This window comes from Passer montanus, unplaced genomic scaffold (genome assembly GCF_014805655.1).
Source record: "Passer montanus isolate IOZ18808 unplaced genomic scaffold, ASM1480565v1 scaffold187, whole genome shotgun sequence".
NCBI classification, from domain to species: domain Eukaryota; kingdom Metazoa; phylum Chordata; class Aves; order Passeriformes; family Passeridae; genus Passer; species Passer montanus.
Window position 1 is genome coordinate 182,945 of NW_024366159.1, and position 25,377 is coordinate 208,321.

At 48.9% G+C, this 25,377-nt stretch overlaps 1 protein-coding gene across 3 annotated transcripts in view; it reads right to left on the minus strand.

Moving 5' to 3' along the window:
* The window catches only part of DIP2B (disco interacting protein 2 homolog B), a 61,309-nt gene that overhangs the window by 3,576 nt on the left and 32,356 nt on the right, over positions 1-25,377 (minus strand). The window contains exons 5-37 of one of the 3 annotated variants that reach the window (XM_039705842.1): positions 23,810-24,022; positions 21,417-21,560; positions 20,598-20,717; positions 19,797-19,994; positions 19,481-19,572; positions 18,978-19,088; positions 17,689-17,812; positions 17,070-17,179; positions 16,027-16,129; positions 14,981-15,045; positions 14,391-14,484; positions 13,533-13,652; positions 12,830-12,944; positions 12,105-12,244; positions 11,764-11,900; positions 11,366-11,446; positions 11,110-11,237; positions 10,270-10,384; positions 9,091-9,292; positions 8,659-8,768; positions 8,461-8,541; positions 7,788-7,911; positions 7,343-7,464; positions 6,622-6,733; positions 6,072-6,181; positions 5,215-5,345; positions 4,529-4,697; positions 3,417-3,587; positions 2,902-2,963; positions 2,716-2,773; positions 2,129-2,203; positions 1,405-1,582; positions 361-484 (exon numbers count right to left, since the gene is read on the minus strand). In XM_039705842.1, coding sequence (XP_039561776.1) covers positions 361-484; positions 1,405-1,582; positions 2,129-2,203; positions 2,716-2,773; positions 2,902-2,963; positions 3,417-3,587; positions 4,529-4,697; positions 5,215-5,345; positions 6,072-6,181; positions 6,622-6,733; positions 7,343-7,464; positions 7,788-7,911; positions 8,461-8,541; positions 8,659-8,768; positions 9,091-9,292; positions 10,270-10,384; positions 11,110-11,237; positions 11,366-11,446; positions 11,764-11,900; positions 12,105-12,244; positions 12,830-12,944; positions 13,533-13,652; positions 14,391-14,484; positions 14,981-15,045; positions 16,027-16,129; positions 17,070-17,179; positions 17,689-17,812; positions 18,978-19,088; positions 19,481-19,572; positions 19,797-19,994; positions 20,598-20,717; positions 21,417-21,560; positions 23,810-24,022 — 4,039 coding nt within the window. The remainder of the gene's footprint in view (positions 1-360; positions 485-1,404; positions 1,583-2,128; positions 2,204-2,715; positions 2,774-2,901; positions 2,964-3,416; positions 3,588-4,528; positions 4,698-5,214; positions 5,346-6,071; positions 6,182-6,621; positions 6,734-7,342; positions 7,465-7,787; positions 7,912-8,460; positions 8,542-8,658; positions 8,769-9,090; positions 9,293-10,269; positions 10,385-11,109; positions 11,238-11,365; positions 11,447-11,763; positions 11,901-12,104; positions 12,245-12,829; positions 12,945-13,532; positions 13,653-14,390; positions 14,485-14,980; positions 15,046-16,026; positions 16,130-17,069; positions 17,180-17,688; positions 17,813-18,977; positions 19,089-19,480; positions 19,573-19,796; positions 19,995-20,597; positions 20,718-21,416; positions 21,561-23,809; positions 24,023-25,377) is intronic. The other 2 variants (XM_039705843.1, XM_039705844.1) reach the window with 2 other exon arrangements.

A 25,377-nucleotide genomic window follows, 5' to 3' on the forward strand; every position in this document is an offset into this window, starting at 1 on the left:
ATTTCCAACCTAACTGCAACATGATTTGGTCCTGATGTGACAAAAATCAGACCTATCTCAGCACTACCTGTATGAGACAGGAACCCAACGCTGCTGTCACTGACTCAGAAACGGCTCTTTACACCCCAGAGAAGGAAATCATCATTTCTGTGTCGAACTAAGGCTTGTCAGAAAGCACTGAGTCTGTTCTCATCTGCAGATGGGAAATCAGGTGTATGACCCGCTGATGGCAGCACAAAAAACCCCGAATTTCCCTACTTTTTTTTTTTGGTTTTTTTTACAGATAAAACCCTGCATCTTTGCCTGAACTGCTGCATTTCAGCTGGGCTGGGCTGGCTGCACTCCCCAGGACTGTGTTACCATTCAGCAATGCTCCTGTGGGTTCGGGACACCGAGGTCTCGATGTCGATGGGGTGGTAGCGCAGCCCCCGCAGCTCCAGGGTCTCATCCAGGGCTCCCACAACGTACAGGGCATCGTGGCGCTCTGGGGAGACAGGAGAGGAGGGGGAATACAGGGAATTTCATAAATAAAAATTGTCTTTTGTATAAGCTAAAGAATCCCAGAATGGTTGGCATTGGAAGGGACCTTAAAGCCCGTCCAGTCCCACGCTCTGCTAGGGACAGGGACACCTTCCACTGTCCCAGGCTGCTCCAAGCCCCAACCAACCTGGCCTTGGACACCTGCAGGGATCCAGGGACAGCCACAGCTGCTCTGGGTACCCTGTGCCAGGGCCTCACCACACTCACAGGGAGGAATTCCTTTCCAAAATCCCCTCTAACCCTGCCCTCTGTCAGTGGGAAGCCACTGCCCCATGTCCTAGCACTCAAGGTCACTCTCCATCTCTCCTGCAGCTCCTCCAGGCACTGGAAGGCCACAGTGAGGTCACCCAGAGCTTCTCTTCTCCAGCCTGAAGGCAGCTCTGCAGGTGGGGTCTCACCTGAGCAGGGCAGAGGGGCAGGGGGCTCAGCCCAGGCTCAGGGGGGTCCTGGGGCATGTCCAGCACCTCAAACCCTCCCCAGGGCTGGATCAACCCGGGTGCAGCCCTTGGTTAAACCACACGAGATTCCCATGGGATGCCCAGGCTGCCTGGGTCCCTGCCAGCCGTGCCCTCCATGGAATGCCCAGGCTGACCAGGTCCCTTCCAGCTGTGCCCTCCATGGGATGCCCAGGCTGCCCCTATCCCTGCCAGCTGTGCCCTCCATGGGATGCCCAGGCTGCCCCTGTCCCTGCCAGCTGTGCCCTCCATGGGATGCCCACGCTTCCCTGCCAGTTGTGCCCTCCATGGAATGCCCAGGTTTCCCTGCCAGCCGTGCCCTCCCCGTGATGCCCACGCTCCCCTTCCAGCCGTGCCCCCCAGGCTGCCCACGCTCCCGTGCCAGCCGTGCCCCCGGTGCCAGCCCCACCTCCGCTGGCCGCGGTGAGCTCGGTGCGCCGCACGAAGCCCAGGTAGCCGGTGCGGGCCCAGAGCGTCTGCGCCGCGTCGCCGAAGCTCAGGCGCGTGTTGAAGTGGTCGGCCTGCAGGGTCTCGTTGTCGTAGATGGTGTAGTAGCCACTGGCTGTGTGGGGGCTGTTCACCCAGATCTGTGCAGGGAGGGGAAAAGGGTCAGACCACCACGCTGCCCACAGCGAGAATCCCCTGGGTGGGGAAGGGAAGTGGAACAAGAAGGTTCTGGTGTTATCTGGGGTTTTTTGGATCTGAAAGATTCAGCTTGAACTTCCAAATAACCTGCAGAATCCTAAAAATGCACCTTGAGATGTAGTCTTGTAGTAACTGTAACTGAGGATTCAGTGAGTAAATAAATTGTGGGTTTTTAACATGTCAAGTCCAAAATTGGATTATAATTCATCAACACAGATCAATATACTGGTGTGTAACCAAAGTAAGGAAAGCCAAATGTAAATTCTGCTATTTGGGAGCCAGTTTAGGGTGAAGATTTAGGGTGGAACAAGCTTCTTTTCAAGTGGGTTTTCTTTAAACTTAGCAGTGAAATAACACCCAAATTCTGAATGCTCCAGCAATATGTCATCTTACAAAAGGCCTGTATCACAGCTCCAAACTGTCCCCCAGCAGAGAAAAGCCCAAGGAGCAGCAGGAAAAGGTCCCCAAGGAGCAAAACCTGCACTTACCTCCCCAAGGTGAGAATCTCCCAGAGGCCCTTTTGTCTCTGGATTGACAATGACCACTTTGACTCCAGGCAGAATCTGAAGAGCACAAGAAGGAAATGTGCAGGATTATCTTCAACATAATAAAACACACAGGCTGCTCAATCAGGGCAGGATTGCACCCATGGACATCACAAACAGGGATAAAACAGGCCAGGACAGGTACAGCAAGGCAAGATCAGGGTATGGATGTATTCCAAGGCCCCAGGGTCATCCAGGTAAGATATTCTGACCTTGATTTGGAAGAATTCAGCTCAAAAACTACATGAAAACCTCTTTCTGTTAAGCTATGAGGGAGTAAGAGCTACAGTAAATCCCAACTACAGCCTGATTTCAAGAATACCAGAGCCCACACTTCTGATAGAGCTTATTTTCTTCAAAATGGACCAATTCCCCCAACAGCTCCAGCAAAACACACTCCTAAATCAATAGGTAATTCCTTTTAATCAAATTCCAGAGGGACAGTGTAACCAAGTGCCACCCCCTCCCATGGCACAGGACTGTCCTTCCCAGCTACAAAGGCAGTGGCAAGTAAGGAGACATGGAATTACCTTCCCAGACTCAGAGAGCAGCAGGCTCTGTGGAGCTCCTCGTTCCACCAGACGGACTCTGAGTGTCAAGAAAAAGACATTGTCAGGGGGAAAAACAGAGCTGAAGTGTCTGGAGCAGTGTGAAAACACAGCACCACTGCAGGGTTTTATACAGTTAATAAATTGGTTTAAGTGAACTTACAGTACCTGTCATGTCTCAAGGATTTCAGGTCTACATACACCGTGGTGGGATCTGGCCCCGATGTTCCCTGAGGAGTTAATATTTAAAAAATATCGATGTATTTAGAGCAGTCAGGGGAGCTTCTGCCTGAGCCCAAAAACATTTCCAAGGGCTTCTTGCAGCAGAATTCCTGCTCATATTCACCCACTTTTGCACCCTTCAGTAAGCAGGTGACTTTCTGGAACACGGTGTGGGAAGGAGCCTTGGAGAGGGGAGACACCCCAAGCCCTCCCAGCCACCAGCCTGGAGCAACCAGGCACTGTTTATGTGGAAATAAACAGCTCAGATTCATGTTTTGAGCATCTGTGATACGATTTGGCAGCTGAAAATGAGAGAAGCTGCTTAAATCTTGTGCCAGCTGTTCTCTCCAGGGCAGATGTTGGGCTTCAGAAATGCGCGCAGATGGGGAGCGTGGAACCCAACCCAGCCTGGCAGCTGGACCCTGCTGCCAGTGACACCGAGGAGCCCTGGGAAGCCTCACCTGTAAACAGATGGCCACGTTGACCCGTGAGCCAAAGGTGGTGCTCACGGCTCGGGACGACAGCCCGATGTCCTTGAAGAGCTTGGAGAAGGAGTGAGTGAGGGACACGCGCGGCCGCTCCTCTGCCACCACCACGCAGGTCCGCACACAGGACAGGTTAATGCCTCGGGCCTGCACACAAACACCAGGCAAAGGGCTGCAGGTGCTCATCTGGCTCCTCTCAACAAGTTACGTTTGCTTCTTAGCCCGTGAAATCACTCAGGAAATGCGGGACAAACTCAGTTCTTGTGTTCCGAGCTACTCTCCCTCTTTCTGATTTTGTTTGTGATTATAAATCGTGCCTGACCAGAGCCTGGAAATGCAGCCAGAGCAAGACATGGACTGACAGAGCTCCCTCCTCTGCCCCAGCTCTCAGCACAGCTGCTCAGCTGAGATTACACCTCTGAGTCACTGCTTATACAGATGGAAACCAAACCCAGGCAGAATAAAGTCATCCACTGGGGTTGCACGGACTCTTCAACAACACTGGCACCTGAATCCATTATTATTTCTATGGTGAATGCTGTGACCAGCACCAGGCAGGAGCTCCCACGTGCTGCTCACCTGGTGACACAGCCCAGGCACCTGCAGAGCTCTGTGCCAGCCAGAGAACAAGGCTGAGCCTTGACCTCACAGAGCAACAATCCAGGAAATCCCAGGGGAAAAAAACACCTCAGGCATGGCATGGAGCTATTTTTTCCCTTCTCTCATCTCCAAGGAGAACACACCTCCATTGAGCAGCTCTCCTGATATGTGCTTTCCATCATGTGCTGGTCTGAGCTCCACTGCAGACTGTTACATAAGGAATCTGCTGCAGAGCAGCACTGGGATCCTCCCTGCTCAGGGCTGCCCTGACATTCCCTGGCAGGTGCTCCCTGCACTGCCAGAGCCCCTGCTCCTCCCCAGTCCTCTCCCCTCCCAGGGAGATCTGCTTTTGGAGATTTGATTTTGGAGCACCTCTGGCCTGGAGATCTGTGCAACAGGGAAATCTGTATTTAACAATCATATCACTTTGCTTTACTACCAGAGCTTCCTTAATTTATGTGACGTAACACTCAGGAAATGTTTCTTACCTTTAACATTTCAACTTGGTTTCCAAGTCCCTTTGTACACAGTTCCATGACTGAATAGGAACAGAAAGTGTCCCTTATTTTATACTGGCTGACAGTAGATAACCAGAGAAAAAGATTGGATTCCAGCTCCATAGGAGGAATTAAAATTGACTGATGTCCAGAATACACACTGTGAAGAACATTAAGGGAGAAAACATTTTAGTGAAGCTTGTAGTTATCTTTAAATTAATATTTACTGTATTTGCACATTACGGTCCTGCTAGTCCAAAGGCAGGTTGTGGGACTGCAGCTGAGGCAAACTGGAGCAGCAACATTTTAAAAATGAAACTTACTGTACAAGAATAACAATTTATCCACACACAAACACACACTGACAGTGAAGGAAGAGAACTGGCTCAACCCCACAGAGAACAAAACCTCCCTTACTGCAACATGTAATCAAGGAAGAAAGGGAAGAGAAACATTCTGAAGCCAGGAATATTTGGCAGCACAAACACACATAATCAAGATGGGATAACATCTTGCTAATCTACAGCAAAAGGGAACATGTTGTTGTCAGCTCCAAGATAAATTCCCCCCTTACTGTAAATTAAATCATTCTGTAATGTCAACACGTCTGTAATTACAGCCATTTCCAATTTCCAAGAGCCAAGAGTTAATCTGCCCCTGTCCCCAGAAAGTCCTACCTGCAAAGGCACCAGAGCACAAATCCCAGCCCGCAGTAGGGGTCCAGACAAATGGCAATCTGCCGCGAGGAGTAGAGCTCACACTGGAGCTTGATGGCCCTGCACAGGCCACTGACTGCAGCGTGGGACATCTGCAACACAGGGGACACTGCTGGAGCCCAGGACACCGCCCAGGCCCCCCCAGGGACAGCAAAGGCAGCTCATGGAGAGCTGGGGTGCAGGCACGGCCATGGTTTGGTTCCTGAGCTTCCACAGCAGAGGCAGAGACTGCAGAGCTCTGACACCAACAGTGACACCAACAGCTGAACTTGCAGTGGTGTGAGTTCCACCTCAACATGAGCAAGAACTTTCCATGGGGGTGGCAGAGCACTGGAACAGCTGCCCAGGGTGGTTGTGGAGTCTTCCTCTCTGGAGACATTCCAAACCCACCTGGACACATTCCTGTGTCACCTGCTCTGCGTGACCCTGCCTTGGACTGGGGGATCTCCAGAGGTCCCTCCCAACCCTGACTGTCCTGTGATTCCAACTCCAAACACAGGAGCCTTAACAACAGTCTAAGGCTTTCCTTTTTAGTTTCTTATCTTCTTTTTTCTGACTCTTCTGCTCTTGGTGGAGCTCAGAGCTCTGCTGCTCTCCCAGGGCAGCTCTCCAAGGGATTGGAGCAGAATTTCTGACCCCACTGTGCAGACCTGTTTCCCTCCTCAGCAGAATTCAGGGAACTGAAGCCCACAGCTTTGTTAGAAGAAAATCGGGGTCTTTGTTTAAGCTAGAAGTTGGAGGTGGAGGTCAAGGGGAGGGGGCTCAGAGGGTCAGGCAATACGAGACACAAATGCCCATTTCCTAACTCGTTACTATACCTTTACTCCTGTGAGCATGCCTGTTGTGGAAACACTAAAATCTAGATATGCCAACATTTCGGGTGTGGGTGGCTTATAGATCTGGGCCAGCCTCTTCCTGGGCAAGTCATCTGTGCAAGAGAGAAACAAACGGGTTAATTTTGGTTACTTGACTGGTATTTCAAAGGAGAACACAACTTTCAAAACACCAGAGATGGAAGATAAAGCCTTCCACTAATTCTCTTTGCAGAAGAGACAGGCTAGTGTATGGCAAAACTCTTGCCAAAGCTCCCACATAGAAAATTGTTTATTCTCAGGAAAAGGGAGAAAAGACCAACTTGTCCTTGTCTTAAGCAGATCAAAAGTTGTCTGCAGAAATCACTGTAATCATTTCTCATGCACAGCTCAATACAGAAGAGTTCTCAGTGAACAAGGGCACATTTTGGATAAGTTTTGTACATATTCTAACAAATTTTCAAGAGCCACTCAATGAAATGGGGGACAGTCCCCTTGGAAGTCACCAGTCACCCCTCCACAGGACTCCAAGGAGGCTCTGGGCCAGGGAGCTCACCTGTGTCAATGATGGTTGGCCAGGTTTTCACATCCACAGCACCAGCTGCCTCTCTGGACTTGAGCAGCCTCATCAAGGTCTGGGTTGTGAGGATGCAGGCGGCTTTGCTGACCTGCAAAGAGGAACACTCACTGAAACAAAGAGGCAAGAGCATGTCCCAGCAGCACTGCCACTGCAAGAGCTGACGTGCAGAGATTATTTTATCATCATCTACAGCCAGTTTCTTTCAGCAAACCTGAATTCCTTCCTCTGCCTTTTGCACACTCTGCTCTGCTTCCCCTTCACTAAACCCCCAGTGCAGCCCAGCCTGCACAGACCCTGGCAGAGCATCTAGAGCAGGTCAGAAGGTGTCACAGCAAGATCCAGCTTTCTTCCCCATGCTGTGTCCTGGTTACTGGGCTTGGGAAGTGACTTAACTGCAGGATTTGGACTTTCTCAGTATTAAAGAGTGTCAAGGTGAAATTCTGGGTGGCAACACCATGCTGGTGTTCTCAGCACTCCGTGTGTGAGGAGGGGGCTCTCTCTGGCATTTTCTGAAGGAGAACACTGTCCCTCAGCTCCAAGATGTGCCTCAACCCCTCTCACACAGACACCACGAGCTCGGTCAACTGTGCCACCCCTGGAGCACGAGGCAGGAGCAGACAGTGTGACTGTCTGTGAGCAACCCAGCCACAGTCCCTGTGACACAGGGGTCACCCCTGGAGCCCGGCCCGTCACTCACCTCCACGATCATCCTCACTGTGGGCAGTGTTGCCACCAGGCTCTGGGCGTGGGGCGGGCGCACGGTGACGGGGACACAGCCCGAGTACAGGCAGCCATAGAAGGCCGTGATGAGCTCGATGCCTGCAAGGACACCACAGCTGCACTGGGGCACAGCAGGGCACTGCTGCTCCTCCCCTGGGGTTCCCACAGCTCAGGGGGGTGACATCAGCAGCCCAGCAGCAAGGGCAGCATAAGGGAGCTGGGAAAGCTTGGGACAGGGAATGGGGGAAGTAAAGGAACCACACAGGAAAGCATCTCCACCACAGAGGAAAAGAACATTAAATGACTCAAAAGTCAGTCAGGACACACCAGTGAGCACTCTCACAAGTACTGAGTGCCCTTCTCCAGATCGCAGTGAGATCCCAAAGCAAGGCCAGGCTGTTTCCCCAGTGGGACTCACTCACCAGGAGGATAAAGAAGCACCACATTGTCTCCTGCATTGAGATGGCCTTTGTCACACAGCACTGAGGCGATTCTCTCAGCCTTTTTGTGCAGCTGAAGGCAGGTGGCCGTGCACACAGTGGTTCCCTTGAAAGGACACAAAAATGCTCTAAACAGGGGCTGGCACAACACAAAGTGGCTGCTCTGAGATAAACCCAAGCTTGCTGGCTAGCAGGAGGCTACAGCTAAGAGTTATCTCTACCTAAAGGCTGCTGGCGCCCAGTGAGCCACTCATCCACTACAGTACCAAAGGACAGAGATGGAGTTAGATCTGCTCTAGAAAATTCTACCTTCCAGGGAGTCAGTTCAGGTCTTCTTGCACCAGAACCTTGCCACAATATACTCAACACCATTGATAGGGATGGTGGCACCAAGGGATACACCATTAACTGATACAGGAACCAGTGGGACCTACAAACACGCTCAGTTTTAAAATGAAGTGTCAAACCATGAGAGCCATTTGCTGCAGGGACCTAGAGGGTCAAAGGGTCAAGTTTGAAGTTACAAATCTATGGGCAAAATCTGATACAGAGGTTAAAGAGAGGCACTGCAGAGGACAAAAGATTTTAGAGACTCTCTAACGGGCACTGGATAGCACATGGACCTTAAAACCCAACAACTCAGCACTGACTCTACCTTGGCATTCAGTAAAAGGAAGAGTGGGTGGTCAGGAGTCGCTTGAGCTCTCCACTGCAACACTTCTGTCAGGAACTGGTGCTGGAAGAGACAGGAAGAATTCAACACCAGCTTCTCCTTCAGTGCTCCCCACTGCTGCTCTGCACACAGGAGGGAAAACTCCTTCCCATTCTCCAGTTGTCACAAACACTGATTTACCTTTTTAACTAAATCATTGTCTTCTATTTGACCCAGATCTCTCCCAGAGGCTTGAGCGATTCTCTTCCCAGCAACCAGGTTCCCCACCATCACAGAGGCAGGGCCCACACCTGTGGAGAGACAGCAGCACTCTGGGAAAGAGCAAAGGTACAGAGAGTCCCTGCAGAGGATGCCACTGCTCCTGGGAATGAGCCTCACTGATGGAGTTCAGCAGGCACTGCTGGTCTCTTGATCAGGAGGGAGAATCCCAGTGAGTTCAAAGGTGGGAATTAAAATTCCTGACTAACACATGCAAAGAGAAGCCTGGAGCACACCCCAGCCACGGGGCACAAGACAGGCCCTGGTCCCCAGCAGGTGGGACAGGGAGGAGCACATCACCCGGGTTCCTGGAGCCCCAGTTCAACACCACCAACCAAAAGGGCTTCAGGTTACCTGGCTGTTTCTGCCTGGGCTTTGGCAAGTTTGTCACACAAGTGTGTGGGCACATGAGGATGTTGCAGGGGTGCAGAGAGCCCTCCAGAAAGTGCTGTTTGGTTTGGGAGATGTGGATCCCTCCCAGCGGAGTTTTTGGCAATGTGTTGGCTGGCACCAGAGCGAGGCAGTAAACACCCACTTGGTGAATGCTGTCAATTGCCTAGAGAAAGGAGAGATGGTCACTGGCATTCCTGGCACTGCTGGACAGTCTGCTGATGCACTGACACACTGCAAGACAAATCCCTGGGCTTGTGAGTCAATCACTGACATCCCATGTGACCTCTGTGCCTCCAGTGAGTCCTGCAGTGAGCCTGAAGTGCTGGGTACATCCCCGCCTTTACAGCCCATTTCATAGACACCAAATCCATTTTTACATCTTTCATGACCAAAATCCCAAAATATCCATGGCTGATGATGAATCACACGATTCTGATCTCGGGATTGTCTCCATCTGTCTCCTCTGAACCATCACACTCTGTTCCCTCCTGCCCGCCTCAGCATTCAGGCATCTGATCCATTATTCAGAGCACCAGGTACTTCCCTGGTTTTCCACCCCAGCTTGCACACTTCACTCCCTGAATGCCATTCCTGGAATGACACACATGCAGTGCAGGCAGCTCTCAAAGGAAGTATTTGCTACTCATTCTTTTAGGACCACACTCATTGAGCTGTTCTGGCCTTTCCCTGCCCACTTGGTCCCTGCTGAAAATGCACCTCCAAACAAAAGGGTGGCTTTAAAGCCAAACTCTGAGCTCCACATGATCCAGACTAAAAGCAGAGCTCCAAAGCCTGAGCACAGACCTTCTCTGCAGTTCAGAGAGGAGAGTGCCAGAGCCCCTCTGTTCTCTGTGATTCATGGAATCCCAGACTGGTCGAGGAATTTCTTCCCAAAATTTAACTTAAATTCCTCCTCTTTCAGTTTGAAGCCATTCTTCTTGTCCAGTCACTCCAGGTCCCTCAGGACACAACAGAACAGCTTGGACACAGCTTGTGACCCTGCACAAACACCTTGTGCCAGGAGGGATGCAAAGCTTGTGGCAGCTCCATCCCTGGGCTCTCTCCATCCCTGGGCTCCCTCCATCAGTGGCCTCTGCTCTGCCCACACCCCAAAAGCTGCAGGATTTGCCCTGGCTGTACCTGCAGCACCCGACTCATCCACTGGAAACTGTCCTCCTCAGATGCATCTGGCCTCTGCTCTGCCACCACCACGATCCTCTCGTCGTAGAACACGGACACGGAGAACACAGCAATCCTAAGGAAAAGGGCACAGCCACACTCCAGTGGCACTCCTCACAAACAGGAGGCCGAGGAGAGATTAAAGACAGGACTTGTTCACAGAATTCACACTTGTTAAAACAACCATGGGGAAAAAGCAAGAGAAAAAGCATCAGACAATTAACACTGAGTCAAAAGGAAAGAGTGGGGAGTATTTAAGGGGTTAATTCCACTTTCTGATGGAATTTCCATATGGCATAGTCCCCTGTTCTCCCAACCTGCTGTCACATTCTTGTTCCAACTTCTGGCAAAGCCCAAATAGAAGAAGATTTAAAGGCACCTACAGGATGGTTTAAAATCTCTCAGTAAGTCTTGGAGATATGAGCTCCAGCCCTGCCTGAAGATCTAGAAAATTATATCCACAACTGCTAAATAAAACTCAAATATCTTTGGACATTAATGAAACTCTTCCTTGCTGCACCAGCCAGCAGCTAAGGACTGCAACTCTGCAGAGACAGAGAATTAATTTCTCCATGTGGCTGACTTATCTTGTTACTTGATTGCTTTCCCTGAAGCAGACTTGATGAAAAGCCAGGCTGGACAGTGGGAAAAAGATCTGTGTTGGGCAGGATCAGGGCAATTACTACCTAAATCAAAAATATGTTTGCTTTAACTGAGCTACCAAAGAGAAATCCAAGAAAGTACTAAAGCTTGTGCTTTGCTTTATTACATGCAGCAGGTGATGGGGTTTCTTGTGCTGACCTTCCTCTGTAAACTGTTTTTATTGACTCCACAGCCAGTCCAGTGGCCACGATGTCATCGGCGTTGTGCCTTCTCCCGCTCACGGTCAGCAACCCGTCCATTTTCCCAACCACAAACACCAAACTGCCCTGCGAGACAAGAAGGCAACAGTGAGGAACTCACAGCGAGCTCTCCTCACACATCCCCCCTCCCCAAAAGGTTTTCTTTGAAACGCTGAAGGGCCAGAGCAGTGCAGGCTCTGAGCTGCCTCACGTACAGGTCCAACAAATCCCAGCAAGCCGGAGCGCACGAAGGGCACTTCCCCCACTGGAGAGCCAGAGGAGTTCACAGGGATCACCTGCAACACAAGGGAGGACATTGGAGGCCTGAGGAGAGAAAAACCTTCCCAAACCACCCCAAAATTATGGAGAAAAACCACCCCAAGAATTGCACTTAACGTGAGTGAAGGGAAGAGGAGAAGGGCAGGGAACCCTCGGTACAGCCAGGGTGGGAGATGTTTATGGAGGGGATTCTGAGTATCTCTAACTGCAAGGAGATTTCCAGTGCATGTTTATAAAAAACAAGATTAACACTTCAGTTCCAAACCCAAGGGGTTGTACAACACCAGTTTTACACAGAAAATGGGGTAGGAAAGATGCATTCTGCTAGACATACCTCGAAAGTATTCTTTGTCACCCCTGCCAGCCCATAGTACATCATTCCTCCTGCTCTGGAGCTCACACAGATTTCACCAATCTCGTCTGTTTTACAGAGCTGGGGTGGCCCATCTGGTTTCACTATACACATCATGCCTAGGACAAATCAGGCTTTGTTAAAAGCAGCTCCCAAATTTTGCCCTGTGTGAGAACTGACACGTTTAATCGTGACAGAAATGACCGAGTCTGGCACTGCCCCACCTCTCCCACACCAAGACTGACATGGGAGACAACATTGACCCATTCTGCTCCTAAAACATCCCCAAAAACATCTCACATCAGCCTCCTGTCTGTTTTTACCTCCTGGCATCACATGCCCAACATCCTGAACAGTGAGAGCAGAGTTTTTATCTTCAGTGTTGACTCGAATCACACCGAAACTCAGCCCGTTCATGGACAGGATGGCTCTGCCTGGCAGAGGGGCCCCAGGGACTCCAGGCCTGGGAAGGAGACAAAATGAATAAATACTCTCAATCAGGCACCCAGGCTTGGTGTTAGAGATGTCAGATCTCTCAGATGGAAATGGCACAGCAACAGAAATAGGTGCATTCAGTGTCTCTGCTTTGCATAACCATTTCAGACTGTGATGGCAGTAAGGATCCCCACCCAAATTTTCAATCCCTAAGGAATTGTGTTCCTGGGCACTGCAGCTCCTCTGCCAGCTCCTTATCTCACCCCATGGCAAACTCCAGCTCCCAGGCCACATGACTGCAGGGCTGTTTGTTACAGAAGGCAGCAATGGACAGAAACAGAGTATGAGAATGTCCAAATGATCTCAAATCTCATCTCAGATTCAGAACACCTCCCAGGCTGTGGAAATCAGGAAGAGCAAAAAGCAGCTCAGGCACTGCTGAGCTGTCACACACCTCAGAAATCACCTGCATCTCAGGAGGGAGGTTTAAAGCTCAGCAACTTGAGTACCTGAGCACACAGAGTAAATGTCAGAGGAGTTTATTACATGCTTAGATCAACTCTGACCAGCCCAAGCGTGAAGAAAGCCCAGGCTGGATGACTCAATCTGTTACCTCCGGATTGCAACGGTCATCGCTTCGGGGGAGGTGGCACAGGGACAAATGGCCTCTGGTTTGAGCCCATGGCTCTGAAACAAGCTCAGGAAGGCATCACAGGAGGAAACAGACCCTGGGAAGAAAGAAAAGATGCACTAGGACTTCACAGGTATTGATTTCATGCCCATCTACAGGAAGGGTCAGGAGGAGAATTTGGGAAACTCCAGGAGGAAGCAGCCTCAAGTTGTGCTGGGGAGGTTTAGGTTGGACATGAAGGAAAATCTCCTCACTCCAAGGATGGTCAAGCATGGAACAAGCCCAGACTGGACATTCACACATTGGATTCTGCCCAGAGCAGTGGTGGAATCACAATCCCTGGAGGGATTTAAAGGATGTGTGGACGTGGCACTTGGGGACAGGGTTTAGTGGTGAACATGGTGCTAGGTGAAGGGCTGGATTCGATGGTCTTAAAGGTCTTTTCCAGCCTGAACAATTCTCTGATTTTATAAACACTGCCTGCTATCCAACTCTCCCTTTTCCTGCTTTGCAGGATCTCTCACAACCCAACAGATGGCAACACAAAAACCTCGAAACACCCTTGTGGTCAAGCAGCAGGAGGCAGAGCTCTGCCCCAAAGGAGAGCTCCAAGAGAGCTGATCCTGATGCCAGGGGCTGCAGGGAGAGGCCTGGGCAGGGCTGGGGCAGGGCTGGGGACACTCACAGGGGTTGGCGCCGTCGGTGACGATCAGCATCCGCAGGGAGCTCAGGCTCACATCTCTTTGGTCCCTGTGGGCCATCATGGCCCAGTGCAAGTCTCGACACTTCACCAGAGCAACTTTTGCTGCAACCAACACAAAAACACCAGCTCAGGACAAATCAAAGCTTCCCAAGGGTTATTTGCATAGAACTCACATGGTCTGAGACCCCCCAAATGAGGGAATCCTCACCTAAGCAAGGAAGCCTTAAATAGGTGAGACTGCAGTAACAGCAAAGCCAACACACAATGGCATCTGCTGTGGCACTGCCACCACCCGAGCCAGGGTCTGTCACCACCACAGCTCCTCCTCCAAAGGCCATAAACCATCATCACCCTCTGAAAGCCCTCAGGGAGGCCAGGGACCAGGGGCTCCTGCTGCACTCTACCATTTCCTTGGTTTCATAAAAGAAACTGGCTCCAAGTCACAAGATCCCCATCGTGTTCCCCACCACTGACATGGCATGAGGACTTTGTGCACAGAAATAAATGGCAAAGTCCCCTGTCCTCCCAAGCTGTCACATTCCTGTTCCAACCTCTGGTAAGTCACCAATGCAAGGAGTTTTACAAGTATCCACATGACTGGGGGCTTAAATCTCCCACTGAGTCTTACAGACATGAGCTCCAGCCCTGCCTGAGGATCTAGAAAATCATATCTAACACTGCAAAATAAAAATCAACTACATTTGGACATTAGTGAAACTTCTGGCCCTTGAGATTTGTCATGGAAATGCCTGAAGGGTTTAAGGCATTTGAGATTTTAATGCTCATCACTCTTGGATCCTGAGAACTCCAAGCTGGAGTTGTGGATCCCCCCTGAGTTACCTTTGTGGGCGTGAACCCTCTGCACCCACGAGAGAGGACAGGTTTTCATCACAGAATAGGGCACGCTGATAGTGTGCAGCTTGTTCATTACATTCTGAAAAACAGGAAAAGGATTGTTAGGAAAGGGATCCCAAACCTTTCATTGAGTTATTAGAAATAAGAGTCACCCTCAGTGCCCATCAACTTCCACCCCATCATGAGCTCACGGAGGTTTAGTCAGGATGATTCTGTTGTTCCCCCAGAGAACTGGAGATTTGGCAGGGAGGGAAATGTTTTTTTTTAACAAGTAATGTTCCCAGCTATGGACTCAAATGCTACTGTCATCACAGAATCATGGAATTCTGGAATGGGTTGGGTTGGGAGGGACCTTAAAGCTCATCCAGTGCCACCCCTGACATGAGCAGGGACACCTTCCACTATCCCAGGGTGCTTCAAGCCCCATCCAACCTGGCCTTGGACACTTCCAGGGATCTCAGCTTCTCTGGGCACCCTTTGCCAGGGCCTCCCCACCCCCACAGGGAAGAAATTTTTTCCTAATATCCCACCTAATCATTAATCTCTCGTTAGAGAGAGCTCTGGAAGCAACTCACCGTTAGAATGCCGTGCCACAGCCCTGCATCCTTCTTAAAATCCAACACATTCACTATCGTTTCACCTGGGGAAAAAAAAGGTGAAGCTGTCAAGTGCAACGTGCCAGCAGAGCTGTGCCCATCATTTCTGCTGGAATGTGCACAAGGATGAACACCCCTGATCTGTCAGCCCTGCTCCAGGGGCAGCCCAGGGCCCTGTTTGATTACACGTGTTGCTGATCACAGCTCCCTGCCATGCAAATCCTGAGCAGGAACACGTCCAGAAAGCTGCAAGGAAATCACATTTGGAAATGCAGCAGGCAGCTGGAAATCACATTCCAGCCTGAGGTGTCCATCAGCAGGACAGGAAGGGTCTGAAGCTCGTTGTGCACGAGCAGGGGCGGGAAGGGCAGCCAGAGCACATCACTGGAGCCCTGACTCTCAGCAGTGATGGGAGCTCAAGTGATGGATTCTAAAGGCAAACTTTGCATTTTAAAGCTCTGTGACCTACAGCTCTATAAATAGTTTCACTCATGGATGTAGGGATTAGCTTGATTTACAAGGCACATCAGGATAAACCATAAGCTACAGCAAAACTCTCTGGAATACCACCAGCACCTTCCAACCTCCATTTCTGGGTTCCCCAAAAACCTCACAGGACCAGAACAGCCCCAGCCCCAGAAACTTTGGTATTTACACACTACCAGCAACGAAAGACATTTCAGTGGGCCATCAGTGCAGTGAGAGGGGACTCCAGCTTGGTGGAAAATGCTCCATTTTTCATTCATTTGTTCCTCTTTTGGTTCATCAGAACAGACTCAGTAACTTCATAGAAATTATATAAATCCCCCTTTTTATTCCTCTTCATCATGGCAGTGAAAATGATGCCATTTTAGATGGAAAAACATCACAGCTAATTTTCACTTTTTTGGAGGGAGAATTAATCTGCAATTTCAAATTTTATTTATTTTTGGAAGTAAATACTGGTTACTCAGAGACAGATGTTGAAGATATGAGAGGCAACCACTTAATGTTGCCAACCTTTGATGTTGTGTGCCCTCACCCACCTTCAGAGTAGTTGCAGGCCTGAGACAAGGCTTGGCAGTGAGCCAGCATGGCCACACGGGACACGGTGACACCCATGACACTGCCCTCCTTGCTGGTCTTGTACTGCAAGGAGAGAAGTTAAAGCAAGGTAAGGAAGGGAGAAATTAAGGAAGTTAAATCACAGAATTCATGTGAAAATGAAGTTTTCCCTCTGTGTGAAAGCTTGGACCCGAGGAGATGGTTATTGTGGTGGCACACATGGAAAATCTCCATGGAGATGGGAGAAAAAATGAACGTGTTTGTGTTTATTTCACTGTCACTGCTGCTCATGACACCTCTTCCTGCTCCTGTAACACACTGAAAAGCCAATCTGTGCTTCAGGATGGCTGAACCACCACTGAAACCACTGCAATCCTGTGGGAAATGGATTTGTGAGGAATTTTAAAAATGTTATAGAAAGCTTACATAATTTTAGAGAATTAGACCTGTGAAAGGTGCATTGTAGCAGGACCAGGTAGGAAAATTATTGTAATTTATAAGGTATTGTAACCAGAAAATAAGTTAGCTTCTGATAGAATGGCATTGAGCTTTACTCTTGTGTCTCACTATTCATCAAGACTGATAATAGAATAAAATCTTTTAAAACACCTCTCAACTGCCCTGTCTCAATAAAAGCTGAGAAAGCAAACACAATCCCTACATGTTACCTTCTGGCATAGGAACAAAAATCAGCATTACTGCAAGAACAGAGAATTCCAACTGCTGCTGGCTCAAGCACTGGCAGAAATGTGCTATCAAGCACCACCTCAGAGCTCAGCTGTCTCCATCCCTCACTTTTTTGGAACAAAAACAATTCTCCAACTTATTCCAAGCAGTACTCGAGGCCACAAAGGGATTCAAACCTAAAATGAGCTTCACAGCAGGATGTCCACAGTGAAAGGCTTGTTTCAGTGGCAGGAAAGTGGGAAGTTTAAGGGAGTGAGGTGAAACTATTCTCTCTCTGGTGATTAGAACATTAAATTCAGCTCATGAAGGTACTTTCTATTCCCCATTCAGCACTTACCTCAATATATGCTGGCTCAGTTCCTGCTGCTGAGATGTTGGGCTGCCAATCCTTGGGAGATTTGGAGAGATATTTTGAATCTGTCACAACCCATTTGAGTCTGGGCCAACCTGGAGCCAAAATTAAATGGTACATTAATATCAGTTTATTTATTGAGGGATTTATATTCTGCAAGAATACACTAAACCCCATCATTTGTCCAAGTTCAGTTACACAAGCAAAATTCCAAGCCAAGCCCAGCTACGAGCCAGAAGGTTCATCTCATTTCTCATCAGGAGGTTCAGTGGGCAAAAAGGTACTTCCTCTTCTCAGGGAAGATCCCTGCAGCATTCCTAAATAAAGCTTGGGAATAAAACTGCCTTGGAACCTGCCAAATGCCACTGAAGGGACCTGAGCACAACCCTGGCTTGGGAGGTGGCTCCTTGTGACCCCCAGAACAGCAGAGCAGCTGTGTCACACACAGGGGTCAATCTCACCACAAACAAATCCTACACATCTTGCTGATGGGATCAGGAGCTGCCCCTTTATCCCCCAAGTGCCTTCAGAGTCCTGACAGCTCCTTTCAGATAGTTCAGCTGCAGCAAAAGTACAATCAAAAGCCAGTCTGTAACCAGCTCACCTTTGAACTGCACGATTTCTCCATTCTGGGTTTTTGGGAGCCCTTTCAGACACACTTCAGTGGTGAGGGCCAGAGCAATGCCACAGCTCCCCAGCAGGAAGCCAATCTGCTGCCCACCAGCATCCTGAAGGAAGAGGGGAAAGGTCACTCCTGCTCAAAGATGACAAAAGTCAGCTTTCCCTCATCAAAATCCAAGGTTTGATAATGCTTTGGGGACTGGGGCAAGGAACGGCAAGGAAAAGAAGAAAACAACCCATTCCCACACAGGATCACAGAATCACAACTGGAAGGACGTGGGCTGCTGGAAGGTGTCCCTGGCCATGGCAAAGGATGGAACTGGATGGTCCCTAAGGTCCCTTCCAACTCAAACCATGCTGTGACCCCATGAAACATGGCACTGGCAAGATTAAAATGCACTGGATGTGAAACCCAGGGGAAACAAGAGCTCCTGCCCAGCACCCAGCCACGGAGCTCACCCCATCTCCTGGCATTAATGGAGACCCAGATGCTGCAAAGAGGAACTGAGAGGCAAAAAAAGCAAAACATGTAATTACACTGGGATAACGAGACCTCTCCATCCCCTGGAGCCAATTTCTGTTGCACAATGATAAAACGAGGAGGCTCTCTCAGAAACTGATTGGGCAAATACCAGAGAAGTTTTAATTTTGCATTTGGTTGCTATAGCAGTCTGTCACAGTGCAGAGAATGAAATGAAAGCTCTGTGAGTCCCTGAGTGCTCCCTGAGCTCATTGCCACCTCTCCTGCCATAATGTTTGCCATGACCTTATTGTTTTTGTTACTCTTATGAAATCCTATAGTTTCACACAGCTCTTGACACAGCAATAACATGGCAACAGTGCAAAAATTCTGGTAAGGGTAAAGAAAACACTTTGCTGGGCAAATAATTTACAAATAGTGCCTCAATGTCTTCAGGAACACTGAGCACCTCCATCTCCAGCAAAACCAGAGCCTGGCAGAGCTCAGCAAGGCTGGACTGAGCCCCCTCCCATCAACCAGGAGGCAGATCCACACTCTAATCTGTTCTGTATAAATTATTTGTGATAAGGAAGTGAAGACTGCATCATTTAGGAGAATTGACCATCTCCAGCTGCTCAGCACAGCTCTGATCAATATGTTTTTCCATTTGTAAATGCCAATCCGAGCTCCCAAAAGTCCTTGTTGGTACAGAGCTGCTCAGGCAGCAGCTGGAGGCTGTGAAATGCTGTCAGAGGCTAGGGCCTGACTTGGTTTCCATCCCACATCACTCCTCCAAGTTCCATCAACGTTACCTTTCTGGTAAGAGGTACCTCTATAGGCACTGGGATCACTTCAGCCAGGAGACAGCCATAAAATGCCACCATGAACATCACGGGGTCGTTGTTGGGATACACAAGGGCTACCTGCAACCCACAAGTCAACATTTCACAATCCACAGCTACAGTGACTAGAACTCAGAAAACTTGGTGTTATTTCACACTCTTCCTCCCACAGGATGTGCCTGAGCTCCTCACACAGTGCCTGGGTACGTGAAGGTTCACACACAGCCAAGACACAGAGATCAAACCCTGCACTTCCCTCAGAGCTGCAAGCTCTTCTTCAGATGCATTTCAAAACCCAGAGCCAAGAAGCTGCTCACAGGGGAGCCAAAAGCCCTGAAAAATCACACCAATTTCTGTCCCAAGCAGCCTTGTCCCGGGAGTTAGAGTCTCACTGTGGTGTCAGTGCAAAGTTCCAGCCCCCAAACCCCTGGTTTTACTCCAGAGGGAGAAGCAGAGAGTCCCAAAGTCCTTACCCTGTCTCCAGGTTTTAACACGGGTTCGTTTTTGGTCCCCAGTTTATTAAGCAGGGTGTAGGCCAGCTTGAGACTTCTGCTCCACAGTTTGCCTGGAAGACAGAGAACAGACACTTGCAGAACTCTGGATCAAGCAGGGAGGAGAACAGCTCACACCTTGGCTTTTTTACCACCTGCACTCACACTGCTCTGCCCACAACCCTGGCAAAGACCAGGAGGGTTTTTGCAACCCCTCTGAACCCACGAGCCCCATGCTCTCCCCACTGCTGCTCTCTGGCACAGCTGAGCAGGGCAAGGCAGGGGAGGCTCAACTCACCATATGTGAGGGTATAAACTGGTTTTCCTGTCACATCCAGGGCTGTCAGACAGGGACACTTGGCCTGAGTGGTTCCCCAGCGCTGCAGAGCTGCTTCCAAGGCAGGAGGCCAGTTACACACCACTCCCAGGGGCTCTCCCTTCACCGGGGTCATCTGGCGGCCCTCGGGCTTGGGCTGGTTGGGGTCAGGCTGGGGAACTGAGAAAATTCAATATTATCTCCAGTATCTGTTGGTATTTCTAACATAATCCAAGTAAAATAATATTCTCCGTCTTTGCCCGTTTGTCACCTGACAGTTCAGCTTGAAATAAACTGAAAATAAACCTAAAGGAATGAGGAAAAGTATTTAACAACCCATTCCATCCCATTTCCTGGGAATTCTTGGACAAAACAAGAGATCATGAACAAAGGCTTCTTACAGGATGTTGTTCAAAGGTGTTCAACACATCAGTAAGGAAAGGAACACAGAATTGCAGAAAAGAAAACCTTAGAAAATAATGCTGGAATAAAATTACCAAAAGTGAGGACAATCCCTTTGGGAAATTAATTAAAGTAGCTTAAGCAAATGAAAGGGGTTGAAAAATCTATTTGAATATTTTTTTAAGAAGTTTAGTGTTGAGGAGATTCCCCAAAGCTCAGCAGAACAGTGAATTACTTCAAACACTGGTTTTGGGTCAGGCTGTTCATGGAGGCTGCTGCAAACAGTGAATCTGAGTCAACCTTGAGAACAGCACAAAGAGCTCAGCTTCCAGAGTATCCAATTGTAACCAATGTGCATACAACCATTATTTGTGCTATTACCTTCCACAATTTCTTCAAAATCATCCACAAAGAATTCTTTCAGGGGTGGTCTTTTAGGTCTTTTCAAGGTGTTCAGCAACTGCTGAATTTTTGTGGAGACTCTGCTGCTCACAGGAACACCTGCAGGGAAAGACCAGAGCAATGAGTGCCACATCCAGTCCTTCCCACTCACCTCCAGGGATCTGGGGCTCCACCACCTCCCTGGGCACTTCCAAAGCCTGACCACCCAGTCCATGAAGAAACTCCCCCCAGATGCCAACACCACACCTGCAGCACAGTAAGATCTTAATGCCAACACCAAAGCCATTCTGATTTTGTGAAGAGCTTCAGTGAGATAACGACTCAGGGACAACTGAGGGAGCTGGGGGTGCTCAGCCTGGAGAAAAGGAAACTCAGGGGTGACCTTGTCACTCTCTGTGACTCCCTGAAAGGTGGCTGTGCTCAGGTGAGGTTGGGCTCTTTCTCCAGGCAGCACTGACAGAACCAGAGGACACAGCCTCCAGCTGCGCCAAGGGAAATTTAGGCTGAATATCAGGAAAAAGTTTTTTACAGAAAGTGATAAGGCTCTGGAATGGCCTGCCCAGGGAGGTGGTGGAGTCACCACCCCTGAATGTGTTTAACAAAGCCTGGACGTGGCACTGGGTGCCAGGGTTGAGCTGAGGTGCTGGGGCTGGGTTGGACTCGACGATCTTGGAGATCTCTCCCAAACTGGTCATTTCTGTGAATTCTGAGATCACCCAGAGCTGGGAGAACAAATGATGTGATTCAAGCCCTCTCTGGAGCCTGCTGCAGCTCCTGGGTGCCCTGAGGGTGCCCTACCATCTGCAGTGTCCATGAGACTGGAGCGGTTGGATCCCTTGTGCATCCCCTTCACAATCCCAGAGGGAGGGAGGTCGATGGCTGCCGGCCGCGCTGACGGGGTGGAGGTAGTTGCTGTGACATCTGGAGGGACTGAGAAACTTTCTAGAAAAAGAAGAAAGCTGCTAAATACACCTTTTATTATCCCCCAACGAGCAAAGTGTCAGTCAGCTGTTCCCAGTAATCCTAAGGATTGAATGGGTTGGAGGTATGGGAACCCTCATTAATGCTAAAGACACTGATTCCTAAAGGTTCAGCAGCTCTAGGAGAGGAACTGTTCTGGAAACCAAAAACCAAAGGCACAAGGTTTTGTCCATGTCAGGAAAGTGCTTCAGCAAAACAGAATTCCTGTTCTTGGTTTCTAACCTTGAAGCTCAGTCTCTTGACATTCAGTACTGTAAAAAAAATATTTTTTTTTCAAAGTTTGAGATTTGCATGAGCTCTGAAACATCCACTGATCTCTCTTGCTAGAATTCTACTATTTAGGTTTTTTTGTGAGTGAGGGCTTTTGAAAACAAACGTGGGAATTTGACAAAGCAGATCAGCAAAAATTGTGTTGGGTTTCAATCCCTTCCAGCTGGGTGGTCACAGAGCTTGACCAGCAGCCACAGAATAAATCCAATGAATAGTGTGAGCTGGGTCTTACTTCTGCTTCAAGCTGCAAGACACTGTCCTGCCTTTCAGCCAAGGCTGCAACTGCACCCTGCAGGAATTCTCCTGTGAACTGTCTCTTAAACAAGGGATTTTTGCTAATGTGGGGTTTCTTTACACAACCCAGCAGGTTCAGTCATCTGATAGGGCAAGAATATTCTAGTCTGGCTTAACAGCACCAGCAGCTGTTGCTTACAAAGGAAAAACCCAACAATCTGAAACTACGGGTTGTTTATAGATAGTCTGAAGTCAAATCCCAAATAATTCCCACTGACAGGGTTTTGTGATTGATTCTGTGTCGATTTCCCTTTTTCTAAGGAGAGAAAAAAACCCTCATTTCTGCATCCCTTTGGAGACACGGTGGCAAGGAATATTTCTCATGCACTGAACTTCTAAAATCACTGCAAAGGATGTGGATTTGTACAATCCAAACATCTGCAGGACTTTTTATTACTCTCAAAAGAGAGATGTACAGAATTGTGTGTGTGAGAGTTCTATTCATTTAAACCAGGTGTTAACAAGGGATGAATGTGGCAAATAGAATCCTGACAAAGATTTAAAGCTTCTATTTTGCATAAGACACTAATTAGATTAGACAGTAGATATTCTGGAAGTAAAAAGCTGTGTTACCTTAATTCATGGCAAAAGGTAATGTGGCCTTCTGCATGCTCCAATTAAAAACAGCCTCTCTGCTTCAAAGACATTAATTATATTGACTACATTTTATGGGCAATCTCCTCAGTTTTCCATTTCAGGAAACAATTTGCATCCCAGCAAATAAACAAACAAAAATAACAGCAATAAAAGGATAAATAAGTGAAAGATAAAATCACCAGCACTTCTAAGCACTGCTTGCCCCAACCCAGTTAAGCAGAAGCAGAGAGCACATGAAATACAGACAATGTCCTATGGTGCAGGAATTTCCTCACCAGCAGCTAAAAAGGACAAACATACACAGAGCAAAAACAAACTTGGCCATTTCATACAGAAGCATCAGCAGCAAGGAGCACCTCAGAGCCTCAGAAAACTGAGCCTGGGGTATCCAGATCTGTAGATTTTGCTCCATCTCCTCAGTACCTGGATGCTCTGGTTATTCCTCAGACAGCCATGAAGAGCTGGGCTAAAGCTTTACTCCTCTCACCCTGTTTTTTAATGACATTTGTTCACACACACAGCTGCATTTGGTTCTTTTTCTTTCCTGATCTAATGCAAACAATAAACCACGGGGCCTCAGAGCAAAATGAGGATGTTGAAGACAGCATTTCCCCACTCCACAGGCACAGACACCCCTAAGGGATTCGTCAGGACACAGATGAAAATGCCACTTGCACTGGGCAGCTTTGTACCCATGGGAGCTCCCGAGAGCTGGAGACATAAAGCAACACAGGACACAGAGAGTTGTGCCTCCTGCTCTGTCCACACTGTCCCTGGAGTCTTCCCTGCTTCCAGAAGCTCCTGCTCCCCACTCTCCCTTTTACAACCACCTCAATCTTCTGAAATTCTTCAGGAAAACAACAGCACGATGGCGCAACTCCAAGCAATCCTAGCAAGTTCCATCAACACCAGCTAAACTCTTGCTCTGAATTTCCCTTCTGCAAGGGACAACTCCAGCTTTACCAACAACTCCAGCTTTATCAACAACTCCAGCTTTATCAACACAGTCTGAACTCGAAGCGATTGTTCTGTTCGTAGCCAGCTCCTACCTATTCGAGTATTGGCAAATACATCAGCTAGTGACCCACTGGTCCCTTTGCCTTCTCCATGGGAAAGTGTAGAGGATGCTGATGAGGATGTGGATGACCCCTGAACAGATCGGTTGATCCAAGACTCAGCATTCTGTAAGCTCTGGTGCAATGCAGCAGAGAGAGCAGCTTGGCGCCTGAGCGAGCCCTCGTCCTCGGAGGCGGAAGACGTGTCTGTGTGGAAGCAGAAAGAAAATCTAGCTGCTTAGGGAAAAGCACATGGCACTGAACATGCTCTTTCCAATCACATATCAACAGCACAGGCTTTCACAGGAAGATCTGTTTTCCACATTGGCCAAACCAGAGGTTAAAGCAGCAGAACTGTTGGTGGGAAGGCACTCACCCCTGTTTGATTCACCTCCTCAGACAACATCCTTCCCCTGGGGTCTCCAAGCCTAGAACTTAACTCTCATTACTTTTCTGTTCACATTCCATAATATCAGATGCTGTTTTGCCTAACTCTGGTCATTCTGAACTCGAAAGTGAGGGGTCAGGGTCGTTGTCAAACTGCAAAGTCCCAGGAACAAAGAAAATGCAGGAAACAACTGTGCCAAGGCCACAGCAGAAATCACTTTTGTCTGGGGATCTGAATGGGGCCCTTTCAATTGCAGAAAACAAACAAAAAGCCCAACCCCAAAACAAAACAGAAATCTACAGCAAGGAACTGCTTCCTGTGTGTCCCAGAGCACAGATACCTCAGCTGTCCCAAAACTGTGAACTAATTATTTAATTGCCATGAAGCAAGCACTCAGTTCTTGAGAGGTTGAGTTGTACAGTGCTAAATACAAACACAAGGGTGGCTTTGGTCTAAAATTTAGTTCTTCAAAGTGATTTTCTGCCTACACTGGAGTGGTAAATCAAAGTAAATGATGTTCTACCCACTTGCCAGAGTGGAATGGAGTTCGGAGCTGAGGCAAAGGCCTGACTCCAGCCATGCTGTGAGTGCTGGTGTGACTCCCCCAGCACAGGATGTGCTGCAGTCCTGGACAAGTGAGCACAGAGCTGAGACCCAAGCAGACACCAGGAACATGCATCAGCCCCCCGGAGAAAGGAAGGGAAAAAGGAAGTGTGATAAAACAGGAAGAAGGAGGAGGAGGAGGAGGAGTGACGTGGCCCAGCAGAGCAGTTTCAGAGCTATGAATTCACCAGGAGATGTGGATTCATAACATTTCGGATGACTTTGTCAATCCAAATGGCTGCGATGCTTCTGCACAATGAGACACAACATAGAAATCACTGCCAAAAATCACACGGACTCCTTTGTCATCAGTGCATCCAGCTGCTGGAAAACAGAGGGTTACTGACTTGTGCTGCACATGCATCGTGACAGACACTGTGTCACCAGGGATTCTGCTGCAGGCAGCACGTGGCACGGGTGGGAGAAGTCCTGCAGGTCGTGGAATCCCACCAGACCCCTCGGAGGTCCTGGCCCAGAAACAAACAGGGCTGCAAACCCTCCTCGTGTGTGCTGAGCATTAAACATTCATGAAATCAAGATGTGAATTATCCATCAGAAAGAGGAAGAAGTG